The 27,788-nt window shown below is 38.7% G+C and overlaps 1 protein-coding gene across 1 annotated transcript in view; it reads right to left on the minus strand.

Moving 5' to 3' along the window:
* Positions 1-4,820: 4,820 nt before the first annotated feature.
* LOC126336317 (uncharacterized) overlaps positions 4,821-27,788 on the minus strand; it is a 176,573-nt gene continuing 153,605 nt past the window's right edge. Inside the window, exons 15-16 of the mRNA XM_049999878.1 lie at positions 24,648-24,700; positions 4,821-6,920 (exon numbers count right to left, since the gene is read on the minus strand). Coding sequence (XP_049855835.1) covers positions 6,668-6,920; positions 24,648-24,700 — 306 coding nt within the window. The 3' untranslated portion in view covers positions 4,821-6,667. The remainder of the gene's footprint in view (positions 6,921-24,647; positions 24,701-27,788) is intronic.

Raw genomic sequence — 27,788 nt, forward strand, 5'->3', positions numbered from 1 at the left:
AGAAGAAACATGGAGGTCAACAGGTTTTAAGTAAGGATTACAAAAAATTGAAATAATAGAAGGAATTTTCACCTGAACAGAGTGTGGGTTTCCTCTTCAAAATGATGGTGTTAGGGACACACTAAAACCTTTTCTTCATTGACATGGATATCATATGGAGTTATTGACCCCATCAAACAGGCAACCAATGTAACGTTTTCTGTATCTGGAAGTGGAGAAATGCTTCCCCTTTTATTATGTACAAGACTGTGGGCATAAGCTTCTGCCCGACTTCCACAGAAGGTGGTGTTGATGGTTCATGCTATGCAGTAAGCAAATCTGATTGGTTCAACATGCTGTTATTTGAAGAATGATTTGTCAAAATAGCTGTGCCATATTTGAGAATATTTGATGGAAGAAAAACTGTTATAGTGGACAATCTTCCAAGTCATCTCTTCCAGGAAGTGATAGGATTGTCTCATGATAATAATATTGCCTTCATAATACTGCCTCCAAATCCTACACACAGCCCCTGGATGTTGCAGCATTCAGATCTATTAAAGCAGCATGGAGGGCTGTTCTGATTAACTGTAAGGAACAGTACATGGGCTGTCTGCCTAAAGACCAGTTTCCAAAAAATATGCATAAGCACATCACCTCTGGTTTTAGAGAATGTTGTATAATATCACTAGATTCTGAGAAAGTGATGCAGAAAATTCCAAGGAGAGTTCAGCACTCAAAGTCTGAGAAAATTTGGACAGATGTTCTGACTGAAAACTTTGTCAGAGCCAGATCTAGTGATTCCACAGGAAGCAGGGGCATAAAACTGACTATTCAACAACAAATGAGCATTTCTACTGCAGGTTTTGACCTGTATGTTTCCACAACTTTTACCACCCAACCAGTATCTTCAAGCATCAGTCTTCTGCTTACCGGTAATGCAAGAGAGTAGAAGTAGTGATGGAGACATTCAAGTTCGTGAAGATAAGAACAGAAGTGATGAAATGAAACCTCAACTTGAACTATCAACAAGGGGCAATCCAGAGACTTCACTGTGCTGAAATTCATCACAGAAGAAGACCACCAAACAAAACTCTATGTGGTAGAAACAATTAGCAGACCAAAGGATAAGACAATTCAAATCAAATTTTTAATGAAAAAGAGAAGGGAAAAATGACAATGTTCCATTTCCCTCAAGTACCTGACATCCAAGATGTTCTACACTCTAATATTGTATGTAAAATTGATGTGTATTAAGACATCAAGGGAGGAAGATTTCTCTTCCTAACACTGCCCAAGAGCGATGACATTACAAAAGTTTGATAAGTGTAAATTAACAATGAATAGTACAGTAAAGCCACAAGTAGATTTGTAAGATTATTTATTTCATGATATAGTGTATTAAAATTGTCTTATTTTCAGAAAAAAGGTCCTGTAGGTAACATAAAAAGTATTCTCTACCAAACTTCTTTATACAGTAGCTTACAATAAACAATTTTCTACTTATCATACTCTGTTTTGTTATTTACCTTTATGAAAAAAGCAAAATCTCTGTCCCACTTCAGCTCCATAGTGAACCAGAGGGTTATAGCAACACCTCTGTGGGATGAATCAGAAGTTTCATAAAATATGGGAACAAAATTGATGGGTAAATTTACTAAAAACCTGAAAATCTGTCCCACTTCACTCCATTCACAGTAATTGGTCCACATAACAAATACGTACAAACATCATGCACAAATATCTCCTTGTATGTAGCTTGCTAGTGGCTACTATACAGATAAATGTAAATTCATTTATCAGCTTCCTATGTGCAGTTCTGCCCTAACTCATCCAATTTATTATAGGAAGGTAACATAATTATGGCATACCATACTGAATCTTTGGAGGGGCAGAGAGTTCTGAAACAGCAGCAACTACGACGTTTTCTGAAGTTCTAGTGAGAAGTACAGGTGTCAAAGTAACTGCAGCAGCACAAGTGCATTGACAAATGCAGGTACTAGTGCTGTCACCAGCAACATCCATTTGCGTAGCAGTATCAGCTGTCTGCACTGGCTGTTTAAGAAGTGAAGCAAAGGAAGCGGTAGACACTGGAGGCAGCACGGCTTTATAAATCTTTTTGGCCTCACCATACGGGATGCAATTTGCAGCCTTAAGCTCTTTTATCTTCCATTCTTCAAGATATATGATGCAGTCCCGATTGCAGACAGGGTTAGCCTCAGAGCAATTTACGCACTTCAAAGAAGATGAAAAAGTGACTCCTTTGTGGGTCAGCTAAAAGCATTTGCCACAAGTGGCTCCTCTGTGACACCCAAGAGTAGTATGCCCAAAGTGCTGGCATTTGAAACAGCTCACTGGGTTGGGGAAATAAGGCTGCATCCTTAGGCAAAGGAAATCTATCTCAATGTGTTCAGGAAATTTCATGCTTCTTAACATCAGGATAAAGGAATCTGATTTTAAAAGATCCCCATACACCCTCTTCATGGTGTTTTGCATGTCAACCTTACCTTCTGGAGACCACTCCTCTTTCAGTTCCTCCATCAGATCCCTGCACATCACAAAACCTTTGGTGTAATTCAAGGTGGTGTGCAGCTCAGTTTCAATGGCATATTCCCCAAGGCACTGTGCTTTCTGTAGGTTCTTAACTTACTGGGAACTAGATGTTTCTACCAATAGTGTCCCATTACACAATACCCTGGCTGATTTTAAAGTGCCTGAAAAGCCCTCTAAGTCTTTTTGAGTATAGAAAGGCAAACATCTCTCGAAGCTTCTCTCTTTCCTTTTTACTTTTAAAAAAACTTTCTGATTAGCAGCACACATTCTGTCACCAGAGGCAACACTTTTGAAAATAACTCATGAGTCAGAAGTACTTTCTACATGAGCCCTCTTGTTTGATTGGGTGTTGGTACCTGCCAGCAGCCTACCCTTTCCGCTGAGAGGAGGAAGAGAGAATCTCGAGGGTTCCATCTCAGCCCCATGAGCAGCTAGGGAAATGAAAGTTCGCCTAGACAGAACTCCACATGCCTAGGTAAACCTTATGCAACTGAGGTGTAGCAGGTTCCCCAGATGCCCACTACAACTGTTCCTCTCAACTACCATGTATCTCATTGGGGCACAGCATACCTTGAGATTGGGGGATTTGTTATAGAGGCTTTTACCATCCTCCCTATCTGTGCAGTCAAGCCAAGACCCCCATTCCCTTTAACTCACAATGATCCACTGCTACGTGGCATGGTGGTCACTGAAGAATGCCCAGAGCTTACTGTGGCAAAAGACTGGCAGTGCCTACCAGTCCCCAGCTCAGGAGCCGCAGGGCCACCAAGCCCGTACCCAGCAAATGAATGCTGAGCCCCTGAAGGCGACATTAACATGAGATGATGTAGTTATAATCACAGCACGCAACACTCTCTGTAAAGACTCTGACAAGGTTATTGGTATATTTGGTTAACTCCTGCTTCCCACTGAATATGTGGCACCCATAGGGTCCAAGGCTCTAGAAAAGGCACACGACATATGTGACAGATTTCACAAGGAAACTGTTGACAGTTGCTACATTTGAAATGGACACAGTGGTCCACAGAGCCTTCAAAGACCCAGAGATCAACATCTAAGATAATTTACTTGATTGAAAGAGACCAGCTAAGTTGATTTCAAAGGAGGTATTGAAGGTCTGTAGAAAATAACACAGGTTATCCTTTTCATGGAATCAGATCGTGAAGATGAAGCTAAGAAATCTGACCCAGATGTAGGTTTGAGGTGCTGTTAAGTGCATAGAACATTGCCACACATGAACTCGTATCAATATTATGAAGCTATGAAGAATGAGTGCAGATAGCTGGTGTGAGATGGTGGTCAACTAAGGTTGTCAATCTTTCAGTGAGGGTATTGTAACCATCAGCTAGTGAAATCATGAAGCATCATTCAACCACCTATTTTCATTTTTGTTTACTGCTTCCATCCTGGAATTACCATCAGAAAGATGTTAGAAACATATTCTTCTTTTATCTAAAAACGTCATGCCAACTACCAGAAGCATTCACCCTTTTTGCGGGTTCAAAGCTTCCCAGTAGTTGGATGTAAAACAACTGCAACTGACTTTGGATGGTAAAATTCTTCAGTAAAGTATCTTATATTTAGAAAACTGTTTTCTAAGTATTGTGTCTTTTTGGACTATTTACTGCCATGAAAATTCATATATTACTATTCTGTACTAACAATAAATCTGTAAAACAGTGATGTCTGACTGTCTTTGAACATGCTAATCTCCAAAACTACAATACGAATTTTCACAGGATTTTTGCACGTGATTTGAGCATGGTTTGGGGCTCGTGTAGGCTTTAGTTCATCAAAATAAGATTGCGGAAAAAAATATGGTGGTTTAATGTTTGATTTCAAAGGAGGTATTGAAGGTTTGTAGAAAATAAAACTTTCTTGTCTATCTGTCTGAACACAGTAATCTCCAAAACCACTAGACGGATTTTTATGGATGGTTCACCGGTAACTTCAGCATAGCTAGATGCACTGTATTGGCTACATATTATCAAAATCACGGGGAAAAGGAAATTCATACAGATTAAAACATGCATGTATGTATGTATGTTCCACATCTCTTCTGAAACCACTGGACTGCTTTCAACCAAACTTGGAACACATACAAGTATCATTTACTGTCTGGAAAGAACCACTGTGGGGGTAAGAACCACCTAGCTATCAAGAGCTTAGGAGTAGGAGTGAAAAAGAAGGCCATGACACAGGAATACACAAACTTCATTGATTTGCAAAAACTTTACTCATAATTTCAAACCTTTATCAAACTTTTCTCACTGACTCCCTCCTCAAAATGATGAAAGAAAAAAGTTTATTGTTTATTATATTTTCGCTGTTCATTTTTGCAACAGGCATGACAGTGTATTACTTGTTTACTGCTAACTGTATTTGTGACAGATTTTACATATGCTGTTCACATTTACCATGGAATGCACCTGTGAAATTATATCATTGTACAATACATAGTTTAGGAGATATGAAGGAAGGAGGAGATGACATTAAATGTGTATTGTCTGCAAAGGTGAACAATAATTGTATTCTTTGTACATAACAGGAAAAAGTCTTAACAAGCAGAGTTCCATCTTCAGAACACAAATAATGCATTGATTCATTGAAAATAAATTAAGATATCACATTAGAGCAACAGAAGAGAAAAGACGAGTCATTTCTCATGTACAATTAAAACACTATCTTCATGGCTTGAATCAGATTAGGTGCATAACCTAAAATAACTTAGAATTCTGCTGCAAAAATTTTACTGTACAAACATACAAATTTGCTGTTATTAACCCTTTAACTGCTCTGGACGTGTTAACGCACGCACCTTTGAACGCGCACCACCAGTCCTACCTGGTACCCTAAACGTGTCTAGCGTAGACACACTCAGAGTACCAAGTCGAAGGGCTGGTGCTGTGCGTAAACTTGTTCCAGAGCAGTTAAAGGGTTAAATTACATTTATAATGCAATGGAATATCTAAGAGTTTTTTATATTTAGCGGAACTATAAGTTATTATATTATAAATGTATATAATACAAAACTGCTTCAAATGTATCTACTCCATTGGAATGGTCCAGGCCAGAAGGCACACTACATTTCATTACAAAGTACATTGTTACTGCTGTTCTTTTCTATTGCTGCACTGTAAACTACAATAAAGGTAGGGAGGATGTTTATTTTAACATACTCATAAAAGAAATAGTTACAAAGTTGAGCACTAACCAAAAAAAAGCTGATTTAAAAATTGAATTAATCAACTTTCTGTTTTTGTCATGCAGTATCACAAAATTTATTGTTAAATAAACTATACAATCAGAATACAAAACGGGGATGGACACAACAGCATTCCACAGACAAAAAAATTAATAGTATTGCACTTTATAAAACTGCCATAGATTTGCATTTGTACTGATCTATCAAATAAAGTTTAATTTCTATGTTAGTTGCAAATCCTGCTCTAATATTGCTTCATCTTTCAAAAACAAAAGTTTTTGAGTTCCTTCTTACATAATTTTATCAGTATTCCAATGTTTGTTGTTATTAGCTACAATTAGACAAGATCCAGATCTGGATCCAGATACAGCAATAAGTCTGCAGAATGTATAGGTATAGAAATGCATCTAGTGGCCCAGATACCATATTTACTAGATATTCTGTTCATAAATTCAACTGCAGCAGAAACAGAAATTAATATTTACAAAACACGCCAGTCCTTTCACATCAGGACTTGATCAACTATTTCAGTTTTTTAAACTATTAGAACATAGCTCTCTTCACATATTTTTGCACAAGCAGATCCCTTCTTGTACTTACAAAAACTACATTTCAGTTTACATTATATGAATCATTAATTAATTAAATTAATTAAATCGTTGAGAAACACATATTCTGTATGTACAGCACTCCCTTTCAAATTAATGCATTGCAAGTACAATAAAAAGTAACACAATTGCAGATGGAGAGTTATTTTAACTGAAATACCACTTTAGTGGCTCTGAATCTTCCGTTTCACTGTCACTGCACCCTCTAACACACCCTGGTTATTTAAGATAAATCACTATTCCAACCATTGATGAGTAATTATATGTGGTGACTTTCTACCTCAGATCTGTGGCAATTGTATTATATATCTTAAATTTATCATCATGTAGGAGGTGGAGAAAGATGCCTCAGTGTTACATAAGGCTTGAATACATCTTCCATCACAGAACACAGAGTTCCATAAAATGTATGACTGTATAGACAACAGTTTACAAATACATTCAAAAATGAAGAACCAATCAAAAATATGAGAAGAAGAGAGACTGCCAATGTACAAATTCTTCTCAGGTTCTTACATGACACAGCTTTTCTCAAAAACTTCTTCATGTGTTGAAGTGATTCAGAATGAAATGTGCTGCAATATACAGAAAGCTAAGATTTTTATTTGAACAGAAACTATAAATAATCTTCTCAATAAATTATGAAGATAAAAAGGTCAAACAAATAACTATCAGTATGTAGATAAAAAGGTCAAACAAATAACTATCAGTATGTATAAACAGGGTGTTACAAAAAGGTACGGCCAAACTTTTAGGAAACATTCCTCACACAAAAAGAAAGAAAATATGTTATGTGGACATGTGTCCGGAAACTCTTACTTTCCATGTTAGAGCTCATTTTATTACTTCTCTTCAAATCACATTAATCATGGAATGGAAACACACAGTAACAGAACGTACCAGCGTGACTTCAAACACTTTGTTACAGGAAATGTTCAAAATGTCCTCCGTTAGCGAGGATACATGCATCCACCCTCCGTCGCATGAAATCCCTGATGCGCTGATGCAGCCCTGGAGAATGGCGTATTGTATCACAGCCATCCACAATACAAGCACGAAGAGTCTCTACATTTGGTACCGGGGTTGCATAGACAAGAGCTTTCAAATGCCCCCATAAATTAAAGTCAAGAGGGTTGAGGTCAGGAGAGCGAGGAGGCCGTGGAATTGGTCCACCTCCACCAATCCATCAGTCACCGAATCTGTTGTTGAGAAGCGTACGAACACTTCGACTGAAATGTGCAGGAGCTCCATCATGCATGAACCACATGTTGTGTCTTACTTGTAAAGGCACATGTTCTAGCAGCACAGGTAGAGTACCCTGTATGAAATCATGGTGGTGAATCGAGGAAGTACAGTACATACTGATGAAACTAAAATGAGCTCTAACATGGAAATTAAGCGTTTCCAAACACATGTCCACATAAAATCTTTTCTTTCTTGTGTGTGAGGAATATTTCCTGAAAGTTTGGCCGTACCTTTTGGTAACACCCTGAATATAGGGTGGCTTTCTAATACTGATGGCATTTAAATAAGGAAAATGAACATCACTTTCAACACAATTTTTTCTTGTAGTTCTGCAATGTCAATATGTATGTTATTCTATATGATGCCTGATTTTAAATATGCCATTAACTACCAACCTACACCCCTCCCACACACTCTTCTCACTACACAGTCTCCTACCAGTGAAAAAAATGGCATTTTCAAACAATCACACTTTGGAATTCAAAAGCCTTTGATACTGAAAAAGCAATTTATATAATCACTGAGCACATGACAAAAATTTAAAATGATAAAATATCATCCATAGGCATCTCATGTGACTCATCCAACACGTTTAATGGCATCAATAACAACATTTTGTTAAGTATGTTATATGAAAATTAACCCCCCATGAACCATGGACCTTGCCATTGGTGGGGAGGCTTGCGTGCCTCAGCGATACAGATAGCCGTACCGTAGGTGCAACCACAACGGAGGGGTATCTGTTGAGAGGCCAGACAAATGTGTGGTTCCTGAAGAGGGGCAGCAGCCTTTTCAGTAGTTGCAAGGGCAACACTCTGGATGATTGACTGATCTGGCCTTGTAACACTAACCAAAACGGCCTTGCTGTGCTGGTACTGCGAACGGCTGAAAGCAAGGGGAAACTACAGCTGTAATTTTTCCCGAGGGCATGCAGCTTTACTGTATGGTTAAATGATGATGGCGTCCTCTTGGGTAAAATATTCCGGAGGTAAAATAGTCCCCCATTCGGATCTCTGGGTGGGGACTACTCAAGAGGATGTCGTTATGAGGAGAAAGAAAACTGGCGTTCTACGGATCGGAGGGTGGAATGTCAGATCCCTTAATCAGGTAGGTAGGTTAGAAAATTTAAAAAGGGAAATGCCTAGGTTAAAGTTAGATATAGTGGGAAATAGTGAAGTTCAGTGGCAGGAGGAATAAGACTTCTGGTCAAGTGACTACAGGGTCATAAACACAAAATCAAATAGGGGTAATGCAGGAGTAGGTTTAATAATGAGTAGGAAAATAGGAATGCGCGTAAGCTACTATAAACAGCATAGTGAACACATTATTGTGGCAAAGATAGATATGAAGCCTATGCCTACTATAGTGGTACAAGGTTATATGCCTACTAGCTCTGCAGATGACGAAGAAATTGAAGAAATGTATGATGAAATAAAAGAAATTATTCATATAGTGAAGGGTGACGAAAATTTAATAGTTATGGGTGACTGGAATTCGGTAGTAGGAAAAGGGAGAGAAGGAAATGTAGTAGGTGAATATGGATTGGGGCTAAGAAATGAAAGAGGAAGCGCCTGGTAGAATTTTGCACAGAGCACAACTTAATCATATCTAACACTTGGTTCAAGAACCATAAAAGAAGGCTGTATACATGGAAGAAGCCAGGAGATACTGACAGGATTCAGATAGATTATATTATGGTAAGACAGAGATTTAGGAACCAGGTTTTAAATTGTAAGACATTTCCAGGGGCAGATGTGGACTCTGACCACAATCTATTGGTTATGATCTGTAGATTAAAACTGAAGAAACTCCAAAAAGGTGGGAATTTAAGGAGATGGGACCTGGATAAACTGACTAAACCAGATGTTGTACAGAGTTTCAGGGAGAGCATAAGGGAACAAATGACAGGAATAGGGGAAATAAATACAGTAGAAGAAGAATGGGTAGCTCTGAGGGATGAAGTAGTGAAGGCAGCAGAGGATCAAGTATAAATCCTTGAGTAACAGAAGAGATACTGAATTTAATTGATGAAAGGAGAAAATATAAAAATGCAATAAATGAAGCAGACAAAAATGAATACAAATGTCTCAAAAATGAGATCGACAGGAAGTGCAAAATGGCTTAGCAGGGATGGCTAGAGGACAAATGTAAGGATGTAGAGGCTTATTTCACTATGGGTAAGATAGATACTGCCTACAGGAAAATTAAAGAGACCTTTGGAGATAAGAGAACCACTTGCACGAACATCAAGAGCTCAGATGGAAATCCAGTTCTAAGAAAAGAAAGGAAAGCAGGAAAGTGGAAGGAGTATATAGAGGGTCTATACAAGGGCAATGTACTTGAGGGCAATATTATGGAAATGGAAGAGGATGTAGATGAAGATGAAATGGGAGATACAATACTGCGTGAAGAGTTTGACAGTGTACTGAAAGACCTGAGTCGAAACAAGGCCCCCGGAGTAGACAACATTCCATTAGAACTATTGATGGCCTTGGGAGAGCCAGTCCTGACAAAACTCTACCATCTGGTGAGAAAGAGGTATGAAACAGGCGAAATACCCTCAGACTTCAAGAAGAATATAATAATTCCAATCCCAAAGAAAGCTGGTGTTGACAGATGTGAAAATTACCGAACTATCAGTTAAGTAAGTCACAGCTGCAAAATACTAATGCGAATTCTTTACAGACGAATGGAAAAGCTAGTAGAAGCCAACCTCGGTGAAGATCAGTTTGGATTCCGTAGAAATATAGGAACACGTGAGGAAATACTGACCCTACAACTTATCTTAGAAGCTAGATTAAGGAAGGGCAAACCTATGTTTCTAGCATTTGTAGACTTAGAGAAAGCTTTTGACAATGTTAACTGGAATACTCTCTTTCAAATTCTGAAGGTGACAGGGGTAAAATACAGGGAGCGAAAGGCTATTTAAAATTTGTACAGAAACCAGATGGCAGTTGTAAGAGTAGAGGGATGCGAAAGGGAAGCAGTGGTTGGGAAGGAAGTGAGACAGGGTTGTAGTCTCTCCCCGATGTTATTCAATCTGTATATTGAGCAAGCAGTGAAGGAAACAAAAGAAAAATTCGGAGTAGGTATTGGGACTTGGGAGAGCAGTTGAACGAAATGGATAATGTCTTGAAAGGAGAATATAAGATGAACATCAACAAAAGCAAAACGAGGATAATGGAATGTAGTTGAATTAAGTCGGGTGATGCTGAGGGAATTACATTAGGAAATAAGACACTTAAAGTAGTAAAGGAGTTTTGCTATTTAGGGAGCAAAGTAACTGATGATGGTCGAAGTAGAGAGGATATAAAATGTAGACTGGCAATGGCAAGGAAAGCGTTTCTGAAGAAGAGAAATTTGTTAACATTGAGTATAGATTTAAGTGTCGGGAAGTCATTTTTGAAAGTATTTGTGTGGAGTGTACCCATGTATGGAAGTGAAACATGGACGATAACTAGTTTGGACAAGAAGAGAATAGAAGTTTTCGAAATGTGGTGCTACAGAAGAATGCTTAAGATTAGATGGTTAGATCACATAACTAATGAGGAAGTATTGAACAGGATTGGGGAGAAGAGAAGTTTGTGGCACAACTTGACTAGAAGGGATCGGTTGGTATGACATGTTCTGAGGCAACCATGGATCATCAATTTAGTATTGGAGGGCAACGTGGAGGGTAAAAATCGTAGAGGGAGACCAAGAGATGAATACACTAAGCAGATTCAGAAGGATGTAGGTTGCAGTAGGTACTGGGAGATGAAGAAGCTTGCACAGGATAGAGTAGCATGGAGAGCTGCATCAAACCAGTCTCAGGACTGAAGACCACAACAACAACAACGATCTTCTTTGACGTTATTAAAATACGTTTCCCTTGGCCTGCCTCATGGTTTTTTCCCTAAAACTTTTCCTTCAAATACTTTCTTTAGGAACTGGTTGTGTCTCATTATGTGCCCTATCATTTTTTATTTTCTTCTTGCTATGTAATTTAGCAGTGTTCTGTTCTCATTCACTTCTTTTAACAGCTGTTCATTACTTTTTCTATCTACCCAGCTTGTTTTCGTCATTCATCGCCATATCCACATTTCCATTGCTTCCAGTCTCTTTTCTCTGCCTTTCCCAGAGTCCACACTTCACATCCATATGTTAAGACAATCCAGACAAAAGTTTGGGCAAACTTTTTCAAACTTATTGGCTTATATGATTGTCTGTTAGTAAATTCCTTTTATTCTTGAAAGCTTGCTTTGCCAAGGCTATTCTTCTCTTTATATCAGTGATACATTTATTGCCGTCAGTGATTGTGCTCGCCAAATAACAGAAGTTCTCAACCTGCTCTAGAACATCATCTTTTAGTTTAATATTAACTTTACCATTTTCTTTTGTCTTCCCTACTACCATAGTTTCTGTTTTCTTCTTATTTATTTTTAGATTAAATTCTCTTAGCATTTTTGTCAAATTTTAGCAACATAAACTCCATTTCCTTTACTGAATCAGCATGTACTACTATATCATCTGCAAAACAGATGCAGTGTATTCGTTCCCCGTTAATTTTAATTCCTTTGGTTATTCTTTTCAATTTTTCAATGGTTTTTTCAATAAATAAGTTGAACAAGTATGGAGATAATGGGCATCCTTGCCTTACTCCCTTTCTTATTTTTGCTTTCTTCTTCACACTATTCATTTCTATCTCTGCTTCCTGCCTTCATGTGCACTTAAGACACACAATATATATCCACAGGATAGAGTAGCATGGAGAGCTGCAGCGAACCAGTCTCAGGATTGAAGACCACAACAACACAACACGAAAATTATATACCGAACAAATGTTTCAGAATCTTTCTGACTTCTTATTTAAGAAACAAGGTTCTGAAAACTACACCGCTAAAGAGAACAACACTCATTACTATTTTGGAGTTAAGGTAGGAGCCACCTATAGGATGGAAAAAAATACAGCTGACACGTCTTTTTATTCTATTTAAAGCTTCGGAACAGATCTCAAGATCAGTTTATGAAGTAATCGTACCAGAACCAGATGATTTCATATTTGGAAGATTATGTTGCAGGCATATTTTCAATCTAATCTAGCCTTATAGAAGATATATATGGAAGGAAACAAAACACAGGAATCGCTTTCATTTCTTTCAGTAGCAAATCAGGATACACATCTGAAGAAGCAGAACCAAAAAGTTCAACTCTCTGGACCATCTCTCTGTGTACTATGGCCAATATGATTTGAACCAAACTCGAGCAAAACCCTTGCCTTGATCTCAGAAACAGAAACAGAGAAGATGAAAGAAGACTTCAAGAGGGATGGTGTTAATAAAAGCTTCACGAGAACAATACTGTAAAATGTCTAGAGATCAGTTTTTCAGACCTCTAATCTTCAAACAACACTGTCTGAACACAAAGATGAAAACATGTGGTAAAATATCATCCACAAGCTTACAAGCACAACTCGGAGTGAATCAGGGGCTGCCAACAGTCTCTCCTCAACGGCCGTTCAGTGAGTGTTGCTGCATGCGAGTCTCCACAACAGGCACCTGGTTCATGAACCCATGCTAACTGCTGTTCATCAGCAACAAAGGCTGGAATTCGCATGCCAGTCGTGATAGGTAGCTTTCTCAGATGAATCACATTTTATGTTCCATTGGACAAGTGATTTTGGCATATATGGTATGAAACATCTGAAAGCAAATACTCTGCGACAACTGTTGGAAGGGTCCAGGTCAGAGGAAGGAGCACTGTGGTCTGGGGAATGTTTTCGTGGAGTTCCCTTTGTGATCTTGTCATTTTGGAAGGCAGAATGGACCAATACAAGTATTCATATGTCCTTGGGGACTGTGTCCACCCCTACACGCAGTTTGTTCTTCCTCGGCATGACAACTTCTACCAGTAGGACAACGCAACCTGTCACACAGCTTGCAATGTGTGTGTGTGTGTGTGTGTGTGTGTGTGTGTGTGTGTGTGTGTGTGTGTGTGTTGTGTGTGTGTGTGTGTGTGTGTGTGTGTGTGTTCAATGAGCACCATGATGAGTTTACTGTACTCCCCTGGCCACCAAATCCCTTGAATTTAAACTGTATCGAGAATCTGTGGTACACCTCGATCGCGCCATTTGTGCCATGGATCCTATAGCAAGAAACTTAGTGCGCCTGAGCTTTGTGCTGGAGCTGTCATGACTCCACACCCTCATCGGTGCCTTAGAGGACCTCACTGACTCTCTTCCTGCAAGTGTTGTAGCTGTCTGCATTCCAAAATATGGTCATTCATACTTTTGACAAGTGATCACATTAATGTAACTGAAGAGTGTATAACTGTAGTACCAGGTAACGCTACATTCTGACAGAGAAAAAGTCAACCAACTCTGAAACAGCCAACACTACCTGCAAAGCTCTCAACATATTGATGACAAAGGTCTGAATCTGCAAGGCTAACTTTTTTAGATGTGTTAACTTGATGAGGATGACAAAATACATGTCAGTTATTGCTATGCTTATAACGTTGTTTTAGGACCAACCTAGGACATATTACCAATATTACCATATTTTTTGGGTCAAATCCAGGACATACTTTTGAAATTACTTAGAAGTCTTAACAGTTTTCTGACATATTAAACTTTATTCGGTTCTATTTTTCATTAGATGAGACTTTATTTCAGAAATGTTTTATTTGTTTTAGTTGCATAAAAAAATCACAACAAGAAAGTTTTGAATCAATTTCAACATTTAGAAGATATTTAGAAGTATAAACTGAAAGTCTACACTTTTATACATACCAAATGTTCCCCATAACTGAAAAAAATCTCTCTGGAAACAGATGTCCCAGGTAAGAAATTGCAAACTCAACCATTTTAGAAATGTTATGAAAGGAAATATAATTGTTTTGAAACACCTTAAAAATTGCTTTGCATTTCTTTTCAATATTATGAGGTGCTTTTTCAGAATTTGAACCACAACCTATTCTTTTCTTTTTATATATCTTGTTCAATAATGTACATTCATGAAATAGGTTGCAGGAGCGGGAAGACAGACAAAATAAATAAACATATTAAAAACAAAGATTCCAAGACTTACCAAGCGGGAAAGTGCCGGTAGACAGGCCCAATAAATAAAACACACAAACACACACACAAAATTTCTAGCTTTCGCAACCGACCGTTGCTTCTTCAGGAAAGAGGGAAGGAGAGGGAAAGACGAAAGGATGTGGGTTTTAAGGGAGAGGACACACACACACACATATCCATCCGCACATACACAGACACAAGCATAGGGGGAAAAAAGGAACAAGATATATCAAAAGAAAAGAACAGGTTGTGATTCAAATTCTGAAAAAGCACCACATAATATTGAAAAGAAATGCAAAGCAATTTTTAAGGTGTTTCAAAACAATTATATTTCCTTTCATAACATTTCTAAAATGGTTGAGTTTGCAATTTCTTACCTGGGACATCTGTTTCAAGAGAGATTTTTTTCAGTTATGGGGAACATTTGGTATGTATAAAGGTGTAGACTTTCAGTTTATACTTCTAAATATCTTCTAAATGTTAAAATTGATTCAGAACTTTCTTGTTGTGATTTTTTTATGCAACTAAAACAAATAAAACATTTCTGAAATAAAGTCTCGTCTAATGAAAAATAGAACCGAATAAAGTTTAATATGTCAGAAAACTGTGCGGATGGATGTGTGTGTGTGTGTGTGTGTGTGTGTGTGTGTGTGTGTGTGTGTGTGTGTGTGTGTGCGCGCGCGAGTTTACACCTGTCCTTTTTTCCCCCTAAGGTAAGTCTTTCCGTTCCTGGGATTGGAATGACTCCTTACCCTCTCCCTTAAAACCCAGATCCTTTCGTCTTTCCCTCTCCTTCCCTCTTTCCTGAAGAAGCAACCTTCGGTTGCGAAAGCTAGAAATTTTGTGTGTGTGTTTGTGTGTTTTATTTATTGTGCCTGTCTACCGGCACTTTCTCGCTTGGTAAGTCTTGGAATCTTTGTTTTTAATATATTTTTCCCGTGTGGAAGTTTCTTTCTATTTTATTTACAAAATAAATAAACAGTTACACTTAGTGCAGCAGTCGGTGGCAAAGACGTTAATTATTTGAGTACTGTTTATTTTTAGCCTTTGTTCTATGGAGTTAGAAGTTCAGTTATTGGTTATTCGCTTTTATGTTTCATGAGAAACAAAAATAAAGTTTATGTTCTCGCACGTGTGTATAAGAAGTTATTAATTAATATGATGTTATGTAGTGACCATAAAGTGGCGACTCCTGGCTCAGAAGAACTCACACAGCAAGAAACAAATAAGCTACACGACACAAATTCGCCAATGCATACGACAGCGACAAATGACAGAAGTCTTACAACACATTTAGCAGAGCTACAGAGTATGTTGCACTGTCAGATACAAGACTTGAGGAATGAAATTGTGTGGCATGCAAACATTTCAATGGAATTAATTAATGATTTGTGCACGAAAGGCTCCGCAATCAATGAAACTATAAGAAATGGTGATTACTCTAGAGGGCATATGAAGATGCGCATGCCTCAGTTCCTTCCCGCTAAACTGAAACTCTAGTTTTCGATCTTAGAGTTGCTGTTCACTCATAATAAAGTAACAAATGACCAAGAAAAGTACATTATAGCAAGCAGCAGTCTGGATTCCAGAGCAGTGGCATTGTATAAAACGAAATTAAGCATCCCACAATACAGCATTATAAAACTCTAAAGAAGATTTTGATAAGTACGCTTAGTAAACCGTTAGATGAATGGATACACCTTGTACGCAGTAAGTGACGAGGTGAAAGATCCCCCTCAGAATTTTTGCAGCAGTTATGGAGGATGGTGACAGAGGCAGACTTTTCGGATGCTACGCTCCAGTACATTTGGACATCACAGCTTCCCATGGCACTAAAAGAGTGGTGCCTATGAAGGATGGGTGTGATGTGACCACTGTTCTCGAAGTCGGAAGAGGCACAATTTCAGACATTAAAGAAACAACTCAATGTGATACAGACACACATCGAGGGTTGGGAGACCACCAGTTCTGAGCGACCTGCAATGCACTTGAACATTGGACAGAAGAAACATGAACAACTATGCCGGTATCACAAACGGTTAAGTGAATGAGCTGTCGGGTATAATCTACCCTGCAGTTATACACACCCATATAAATAACACGTAGTCTGTAAGTACAGGCACTTCCTTTTTGCCTTTATCACAATGATTCTATGTATAAGATGTGGAGACTTCGTGTTATTATCTGCTTGACACCGAGTCCGATGTAAGCACCTGGCCAGTAGAGAGAAATATCTCAGTCAAGAACAGTTCGTTTGTTCACCTCATGGCAGCAAATAAACAGCCGATAACGAAGTATGGCACCTGCAGCAAGGAAGTGAATTTAGGTTTTTATAACACTATCCCTGGATGTCTGTAATAGTGGATGTGATGGAACCAATCTTAGGGGTGAATTTTCTGTATGTATACAGTAGGACCATTGACATTCAGTTGGCTCAACTCAAGAAAGGAGAAGAAATGGCAACTGGGCTTTTAGGAAAAGAGACGGTGGCTCGGGACAAGTGACAGAGAGAGACATGCACGAAAAAGGAGTGATACGAAGATCTGATAGTGCATGGTGAAAACACAACCAACAACAACAACAACACGGGTGTTGGAGACCTTGGGGTGATTACAAAGAATTGAATGCCCCTATGATACCCGATCAATACCCTGTGCCCAATATTCATGATTTTACAAATGTACTATAGTCCACTTCACATAGGATGGCACTTCCACGTGTAGAGATAAAACAATAAGCAAGCATTGAGGGGATTCTATCTGGGCATATGTAATGCCAGAGAGCGGGCTAATAAAGGCCGTGTTGCCTAACACTGTTGCTGCTTTCATACCCCTATGGTATATATTCAAATCTACGAAAAATATGTGTGTGTGTGTGTGTGTGTGTGTGTGTGTGTGTGTGTGTGTGTGTGTGTGTGTGTGTGAGAGAGAGAGAGAGAGAGAGAGAGAGAGAGAGAGAGAGAGAGAGAGAGAGAGAGAGACTGTAGTTAAATGTAAAATGTAAATTACTGTGAGTAAAAAACAATTACTGGTAACAAAGACTAGTGCAAAACACTTTCATGAAAATTGTCTGTATGTTGTCATATTTTTCTATTTAACATTATAGTGACAGACAGCATTTATGGTCCAGTGAACAGGCAAATAACTAACCATTTTCTACAAATTACTCTAGGGAACGCTGACTGATAAAGTCAAAAACCATCGATACTTCGACATTTAATTTGTGCTGTCATTTTAAGGTGTTTCCCAAGTCCCACTTTGAAAATCATAGAGGTTTTCTCAATGAATTCATCCAGCCACATTCTCACGAGTAGTTAAGGCGTACAACACGCTGGACGAAGCTTAACTTCTCCTTGGGCGATATGTGGAACAATACAGTCTATATTCTTCACAAGATACACATTCCTAATCAATAAAGGCTAGGAAGTTCCCATGTACCATGTATGCAATTAAAATGTGGACAGACAGATTTTTTAAACTTTGAGTCTGTAAAACCAAGAAATATCATTACTTTAATTTGGAACAAACTCAACACCATGATACAATCATTACTGCTAATCGAGTCTGTGTATGAACCATCTGATGATAGGTTCAAGGTTCATATCCATCTTCACCTCCCTATCAAAGTCTTCTTTCTGAAGCTTTTCAGCTTCCTGCAAACGGTGTGCCCATGCTGAAAGGGGATGTTATCTATTGCTTGACACAAAAGCGATACAGTGTTTGTTATGTTGAATGTTTTGTGGAAGCAAAGGGAACTTCACAGCAAACACAAACATAGCCAAAGTCTTGCAGCCAAACAAAAGTTACGCGAAGCGAAATGTAGTGTGAGGATGGCTATGTGAGAGGCGTTCAATGAATTCGAAAGTAAAGTTCTATGTACTGACTTGGCAGAAAATCCTAAGAAATTTTGGTCTTATGTCAAAGCGGTAGGTGGATCAAAACAAAATGTCCAGAAACTCTGTGACCAAAATGGTACTGAAACAGAGGATGACAGACTAAGGCCGAAATACTAAATGTCTTTTTCTAAAGCTGTTTCACAGAGGAAGACTGCACTGTTGTTCCTTCTCTAGATTGTTGCACAGATGACAAAATGGTAGATATCGAAACAGACGACAGAGGGATAGAGAAACAATTACAATCGCTCAAAAGAGGAAAGGCCACTGGACCTGATGGGATATCAGTTCGATTTTACACAGAGTACATGAAGGAACTTGCCCCCCTTCTTGCAGCGGTGTACCGTAGGTCTCTAGAAGAGCGTAGTGTTCCAAAGGATTGGAAAAGGGCACAGGTCATCCCGTTTTCAAGAAAGGACATCGAACAGATGTGCAGAACTATAGACCTATATCTCTAACGTCGATCAGTTGTAGAATTTTGGAACACGTATTATGTTCGAGTATAATGACTTTTCTGGAGACTAGAAATTTACTCTGTAAGAATCAGCATGGGTTTCGAAAAAGACGGTCGTGTGAAACCCAGCTTGCGCTATTCGTCCACAAAACTCAGTGGGCCACAGACACGGGTTCACAGGTAGGGGCCGTGTTTCTGGACTTCCGCAATGGAGAGAAGTCTTCCCAAGTAAGAGTGATTTCATGCGTGCCACAGGGGAGTGTCATAGGACCGTTGCTATTCACAATATACATAAATGACCTTGTGGATGACATCGGAAGTTTACTGAGGCTTTTTGCAGATGATTCTGTGGTGTATGGAGAGGTTGTAACAATGGAAAATTGTACTGAAATGCAGGAGGATCTGCAGCGAATTGACGCATGGTGCACGGAATGGCAATTGAATCTCAATGTAGACAAGTGTAATGTGCTGCGAATACATGGAAAGATAGATCCCTTATCATTTAGCTACAAAATAGCAGGTCAGCAACTGGAAGCAGTTAATTCCATAAATTATCTGGGAGTACACATTAGGAGTGATTTAAAATGGAATGATCATATAAAGTTGACCGTCGGTAAAGCAGATGTCAGACTGAGATTCAATGGAAGAATCCTAAGGAAATGCAGCCCGAAAACAAAGGAAGTAGGTTACAGTACACTTGTTCGCCCACTGCTTGAATACTGCTCAGCAGTGTTGGATCCGCACCAAATAGAGTTGATAGAAGAGACAGAGAAGATCCAACGGAGAGCAGTGCGCTTCGTTAAAGGATCATTCAGTAATCGCGAAAGCATTACGGAGATTATAGATAAACTCCAGTGGAAGACTCTGCAGGAGAGATGCTCAGTAGCTCGGTACGGGCTCTTGTTAAAATTTTGAGAACATAACTTCACCGAAAAGTCAAGCAGTATATTGCTCCCTCCTATGTAAATCTTGCGAAGAGACCATGAGGATAAAGTTAGAGAGATTAGAGCCCACACAGAAGCATACCGACAATCCTCCTTTCCATGAGCAATACGAGACTGGAATAGAAGGGAGAACCGATACAAGTACTCAAGGTACCCTCCGCTACACACCGTCAGGTGGCTTGCGGAGTATGGATGTAGATGTAGATAGGTTTCCTGCGATTTTGATGCTTTCTGGGCAACACAAAACCAATTTTTCCTGATGTTTCTTATCTCTGACAGTTCCGCTTACTATTATGTGTACAGTTCTCTTGCCGACACATGCCCGACACATGCCTCTATGGTTCACTCTTGTGTCTTCAAAATGACAAAAATAGGAGTCCCTCTTTCAGATCCACATTTGAAAAATTTGTAAATATGGTAAATAACCTATTCGCCTGTTTGTGAAGCACTTCATATTTATTGCCGTCATTTGACATATTTATTTGGCAGTCACACAAACAGTTACAGGGACACATTCACAGTCATACTTGTACAAGAATGTATCATTGACAACTGAATGAACAATTTGAACGCTCTGTGAATGAAACTGTACTGTCCAAGGAACAGCAACAGTGCACCATGCAGGAGAGTGATTCTCGAACTCTAGTTGTAAACTGTGACTAACAGTTTGGAGAGGGAATGAGTCTTACTTGGTGCTTGCAGTGAATGAAAGTGGATGTGCAGAATGACTGAAAATTGGGCCGCCTTCCTACATGAAGCAAACTATGGAGAAGCAAAATATTTCAGCATCATAGATTGTCAAAATTCATACCATCATGTCCAACGTAGCCTTGGACGAAATGTCAGGGATTAAAGAGTTCCATGGACCACTGCCATACAACCTGGAAAAAATTCTCAGCAGCTGAAACATCTGGTCGTGAAAGCTTGCATTGTATGATACCATCATATACCAGATGGAGAGACTGACATACTGAAGACAGCTGTCATTACATCTTTTGGCTTCTTTGAATTTTTTCATATGCCCTTTAGCCTTAAAAACGTGGGTCCAACATGGCAATGTTTCATCAATGAAGTGTTACGAGGGTTAGACTTCACCTTCGTCTACCTCAATGATATAATAGTGCTTTTAGTGATACAAAATCTCCATGAGGGTCACCTTAAAGCAGTTTTTGAGAGACTACATAGGCATGGGACAATAATTAATGAAAACAGGTGCAGCTTGCGAAAAAACCATGTGACATACCTGAGTCACATTGTTTCAGCAGACAGCATCTGCTCGTTGGAACAGGAAGTGGAACTCGTACAACAAATACCTCAGCCCTTGGATTTGCAACAATTACTTAAATTCTCAGGTGGTGTAAATTTTTACTGTTGACATCTGCCAGGAGCAACTGCTTTCCAAGCACTGCTTATACAGGTGTTGACAGGCCCTAATACCAATAAACATCAGAAGCTACAATGGACTGTAGCAAGCCTTTGAACAGATCAAGATAAGTCTGAAGCAAGTGGTTTCACTCGTGCATCCTGAGAGAGATGCAAAACTAGCTATACTAGTCTATGCAAGTAAGATAACCATCAGAGCAGTGTTACATCAAGGGTGTCCTGGGGACTGGCAGCCATTAGGGTTTTTCTCACAGAAGCGCAAAGGAACAGGAGTGTATACGACCAAGAACTGTTAGCGGTATATGATGCAATAAGGCACTTGCAACCTTATGTGGACAGTAGACCATTTACAGTCTTCTCAGAGCTTTGTATTCAGCAAGTGTATGGATGCTCTGCCACCTAGACAGTTCAGATAGCTAGAATACATAAGCAGTTCACTACTGACTAATGTCATGTGAAAGGAGTGGGGACTATCGCAGAAGGCTATTTCTCAAGGGTTGCAGCAATAACTAATTCTGTGAATTATGCGAGATAGGCAAGAGAGCAAAGAGCAGACGCACACTGAATTGAAAATGCAGGAAAAATGTCCAGAAGATTAGGCCATTAAAATATGGTGTGGTACCTCACAACGAAGACCTAGACCATAATGGCTTGTGCAATTACGGTGAAAGATATTTGAAAGTATACATAATTTGGATCATCCAGGTACATGAGTAAGTATCAAGTTGCTGACAGAATGTTTTGTCCTGGAGATAGGAATGATAGTCGAAGGTGGACACAGGCATGCCCTGCCTGTCAACGATGTAAGGTGGGCAACATGTGAAGAAGCCAGTCGGGCACTTTGATGAACTCTTTGGTCATCTTGAACATGTGCACCTTGACATTGCTGGTCCACTGCCAATGTCTGAAGGTTACCGTTATTTGCTAACAGCAATTGACAGGATTATGAGATGGGAAGAAGCTGTACTGATTCAAGACATATCAGTGGTGACAGTCCGTCAAAGTTCCTTGGCAGAATGAGTACCAAGATCAGATGCCCAGTGCAGGTCATGACTGACTAGGGCCGGCAGTTCAAACCTTCATTATTTTTTGAACTGGTGAACATTTGCGGATTCCGATGTCACCGTACAACATGTTATCATCCAGACAGTAATGGAATTACAGGGCACTGGACAGAACACTTAAAGCTGCAATGATGTCCCATGTTGACAGTTGGTCTACAGCATTGCCACTAGCATTACTGGGTCTGCACACTGTTTTAGCATTACTGGGTCTGCACACTGTTTTCAAACCAAACCTAGGGGCATCCATGGCAGAGCCTGTGTACAGAGAATCTCCAGCCACAACCGTCGAAATGGCATGGTAACATTCCGTCATTTGTGCACCAAGATTTGAGCAAGTGTCCACATATGATGTTACAAACTCATGCAGTAAGAGCCCCATTGCAGCCACCATATGCTGGACCTTACAAAGTACTGTCATTTAACACACACAGAATACAGCTCCAGATACACAATATACAGGTTACTGCGTGAAGCCTGCTTATTTAAGGCCTGGAGACTTAAGGTAGAAAGACATACAAGAATTGCAATGGCATATGGTGCCACAACAGGAGCAAGCATCTACCAGAATTTAAAATGAACTGAATCTCGTGGAAGATATGGCAGTGGAAGAACAAGACACACAACCAGTGATTTATATAAGGGTGGGTCGAAAGGTCTCATACAAATTTCCTCACATACCTAAGACTCTGCTATACTGGGAGGACTAAATGGGAGTGGAAAGATAGGCAAAATAAATGAACAGTTACGCATAGTGCATCACTTGAGAGCAAATACGTTAACTATATGAATACTGTTTATTCTTTGCCTTTGTTCTATGGAGTTAGGATATTCAATTGTTGATTATTCACTTTTATGTTTTACGAGAAAGAGAAATAAATTTGCCTGCTCTCTCATGTGTGAATAAGTGTGTGAATAAGTTATTATTTAATACCATGTTATGTATCGGCCATAAGGTCATCAATATTAATGAAATCTTTTAGAACCACTTATGCACTCTCTTTTAAATCAGACCACGCAATTTTAGTTCATAAATGTATCCACTGAAGTTTACTAACTTTATCACAACTGTCACTCACATTTAAAGCTTTAAAAATCTCTTATGTTTGGTGAATCACTTTCATTAATAAAACCCCTTTCTTCACCTGATTTCATCTTTAATATTACCCTCTGCAACAGAAAATTCTCCAGTACACAGTGTATAATAAATACATGGCTTGTTATTGTCATTACACAATTTAAAAAAAAATTGTATTCCTCTTCCATGTTAACGTTAAACACACTTTTGCCAGTTCCTAAACAATTAAACCAAACATGAACATAGATAAAATGATCAAAAAAGTGTCAACAAGTTACATCACACACGATAACAACATAAACGTTGGTCATCTGTGTTGCAAAAGACTAACAGTAGGTGACATGTTGTGTCGTAACCAGTAGCCATGGTTCCCCATCGATGTCTGTGCTTGCTCCAAAGTCAGCAGAGAGAAGGCATGGCCATAACAGAATGTTTAAAAATCCAATGCCAAGCATATAGTTCTAAAATTTTAAAGAAGTTCTCACCAGTCATGGAATTCTCAAACCCAGACTTATTTGCAACCCAGGCTTTGCCTGGACTCCACTAAAAAACCGTAAGTCTAGTTATTGTCAGCCAAAAACCAGTCCACAAGATAACAACTATTGTAGACCATTTACAGTTTAATATTTATTTATTTACATTTTATGGCCGTCATTGGACTACTCTAACCAAATTTATACAATGAATTTTTCAGTTTCCTGTCAGCTCAGTACTTCTTCATTCTCTCCGAACTCATCCTCCTTTCTTCATCGGAAATCACCCTCCGCATTGTCTGTCTGTTGATTCTCGTTTGCAATCTGGTTTGTTTGTCTGTGAGTTTCCTGATTTTGTCAGTTTAATATTTAATTGAAAAATGTGAAATAATTGAGGAAGAATCTATCAGTGTAAGAAATCATGCTTATCAGGTGAATATACTTACAGGAAATGGTGCTTTGAAAGTGGAAAGGTTGGTTTTCAAAAACAAATTGTTAGAATATTCACCCTATTAACCAGATCTGGCATCTTGCACCTTTCACATATTGTTTTCGTATGAGAGAGATTCTTCTCCCTCATTTAAAACAACACAGATAAAACATTTTTTTTTTTTTGCAATTTTACTTACAAAATTATACTGCTTAATGTACACTTAAGACTAGAAAATAATTTGTTTTCAACTGCCTTACAGTAGATTTATTTCACTGAACTAACCTTTTAGGAGCTTCATCTCCAGCAGGTTGCAGGCATGTTTGGAACAGCAAAGTCTAAAACAAAAATGCTAACAAAAGTAACTGTAAAATATGAAGAAAATGTATCAGTAATAATTAACTATGAAAAAATTATATTGTTGAAAAAGGGTTTAACTTACATCTTAATTCAACTGAAAACTTGCATTGAAACTAAATGAATGGAGATGGAAAAAATATCAATGAAATGCACTGCAATGAATGAAGTGAAATCTGTTCAGAAATGTTGAATCTGTACTTAATAAGTATATCGCGACAAATGAAAATTTGTACCACATGAGGATTTTAAAATGATCTGCTACTGATGACATATTCGTCTTGAGAGATTCTGTAACTGTGCTGAAATTGAAAATTTAATCTTTTTTTTATCTTCTCAGTTGTAACCCTTATCTTTAAGATACAACTAGTTGATCGAAACTAGTCTCACAATTTGTCCTAATTAATTTCTTTAACCATTTTTTTTATTATTTCAATATTTTCATGGATGTTCCTTTTCCTTCCACCACAACCATCCCCCCTCCCTCCCGCCATGGTGCTGTTCCCATGGGAGACAGTCACGGTGAACCTGGAAGAAATTTTCATTTGACATTCAAAAACCTTAACATTGCAGGTACACCATTTCGTAAGGGGCTCTGGAAAGTTTCAAAATCATAAACTGTTCAGTTTTTACTTTTCTGCATTTTAAAAATCTACAGACTTCCCCCTTTCAATTGATACATAATTTATTCTGTTCAGAAGATTAAAACTATTTTTAAAATATGTTCGGCATGAGCGTGGCCCACTGTCGCACTGTTAAACTGCTGTCAAATGTTGTACTCACGAATATAAATGCTCATCATGTACATTTTAGTGCTGTGAGAGAAAAATAAGTGTTACAAAATAAGTGTTGTGGCTAACCTGTGATAGTTCGAAACATATTGCTCATTCAATTGTCGTGTGTTTCATGTTTATTTACTCTTTTGTAATCGTGAAAATATTCATAGTGAATTCAGTTCAATAAAGTCTCAGTTTTATTGAAGAATAATCATGGGTAAGCGTAAAGTGACTAGAAATCCTCTGAATGCTTTTAAGGAAAGAAGAAATGTTGGAAAGCCAAAGGTATGTGTTACTGTTCGTAAGCAATAAAGATGATAAACAAGTGTGTGAACCTAACCTTGCTGGTACACCTGCCCATTGCAATGAAAGTGAGAAAGAAGGTACTTCGCAGAGAAAGTTTGGTTCAGTTAGTAAAAAGTATGAAAGTTTTATGGACGAACCGGTTGTGAATGAAATATCTGATACATCAGTTCTCAATGGAACTTTTGCAAACTGTATACCATGTATTCAGTGAAGTGAAGTCAGTCTGTACTACTTATAAAAAATCATGGAGGAGGGTTGGGGTTGTTTTGGGAAAGGAGACCAGACAGCGAAGTCATCGGTGTCATCGGATTAGGGAAGGATAGGGAACTGTCCCGGCATTTGCCTGGAGCGATTTAGGGAAATCATGGAAAACCTAAATCAGGATGGCCGGACGCGAGATTCAACCGTCGTCCTCCCGAGTGCGAGTCCAGTGTCTAACCACTGTGCCACCTCGCTCGGTAAATCACGGAGGACTTGTCAGTGAAATGGAACTGAAGTGTGGTAAGTATTCATACATGACCACCTTTTGGAAGAGTGTTGCAGTAACTCAAAATGAAGAAAATGGTAACCAAATCTATGAACACAACATTATATTTGCTTATGCCTTGCATAAGCCTTGCTTATGCCTTGCATAAGTGTGCTACTGCAGGTGCAGTTCTCTGTGGCATGATGAATCTTCCAAATCCCTCAACTATGTTTATGAACTATAATAGATGTATAGGGTCTAAAGTGGAAGATGGCTGTATAGAATCTGTGAAGAAATCTGTGGAAGAGACAGTAATAGAAAATGGTGGTAACAGAGACTTTACTGTAGCATTCAATGATACCTGGCATACACGGGGATAGACATCTCTTCATGGTGTAACATCTGCCACCAGTATGTATACATAGAAAGTTTTAGATGTAGCAGTAATACCTAAAAATTGTAGGCATCCACAAAAAAATAAAGGTACACATGAAAATACAGGGTGACACAGAATAAAGGTAATGTTAGAAACGAGAAGTGGCAGCCACTGGCAGGTGGCAGCACTGGGGGTCCGTGCCAGTTAGAGAGTAAACAGTCTGCCATTTCAGTAATCATGGAGCAGTGGAACGGACAACAGTGTGCGTTGGTCATAAAAATATTTTATAAAATCAATGATAGTTTGATAGCGGCACGGAGGGAGTTTTGACGTTTTTATAATTTTGGATGACGTGATGCCATTCCGTCGAAACGTGCAATAAAATATTGGATTAATAATTTTGAAGAAAATGGATCGCCTTCAAGAAGAAACCAACAGGACAAGCAAAAAGTGTGCATTCTCGAACATTGATGTTTTACATGAGTCTGTCTTACAGAGCCCATGGTGTTCAATTCGTAAGCAAGCAGCAGTGGTTGGAATGTCCCAGAAGTGTGCTCACAGAATTCTTCATTTTGATTAAAATTTTATCTGTACAAACTACAGATGGTGCAACTATTGAAGGACAACAATTACTGGTTATGATTAGGATTCTCTCAACAAATGATAACAAACATAAACAATGACAATAAATTTCTAAACAAGTTGTGGATGCCAGATGAGGCACATTTTCATCTCACAGATTTTGTGAATAAACGTTACTACCGTTACTGGCGAACTATCAGTTTAATAAGTCACAGCTGCAAAATACTAACGCGAATTCTTTACAGACGAATGGAAAAACTGGTAGATGCGGACCTCAGGGAGGATCAGTTTGGATTCCGTAGAAATGTTGGAACACGTGAGGCAATACTGACCTTACAACTTATCTTAGAAGAAAGATTAAGAAAAGGCAAACCTACGTTTCTAGCATTTGTAGACTTAGAGAAAGCTTTTGACAATGTTGACTGGAATACTCTCTTACAAATTCTGAAGGTGGCAGGGGTAAAATACAGGGAGCGAAAGGGTATTTACAATTTGTACAGAAACCAGATGGCAGTTATTAGAGTTGAGGGGCATGAAAGGGAAGCATTGGTTGGGAAAGGAGT

This window comes from Schistocerca gregaria, chromosome 2 (assembly GCF_023897955.1).
Source record: "Schistocerca gregaria isolate iqSchGreg1 chromosome 2, iqSchGreg1.2, whole genome shotgun sequence".
Classification (NCBI taxonomy): Eukaryota; Metazoa; Arthropoda; class Insecta; order Orthoptera; family Acrididae; genus Schistocerca; species Schistocerca gregaria.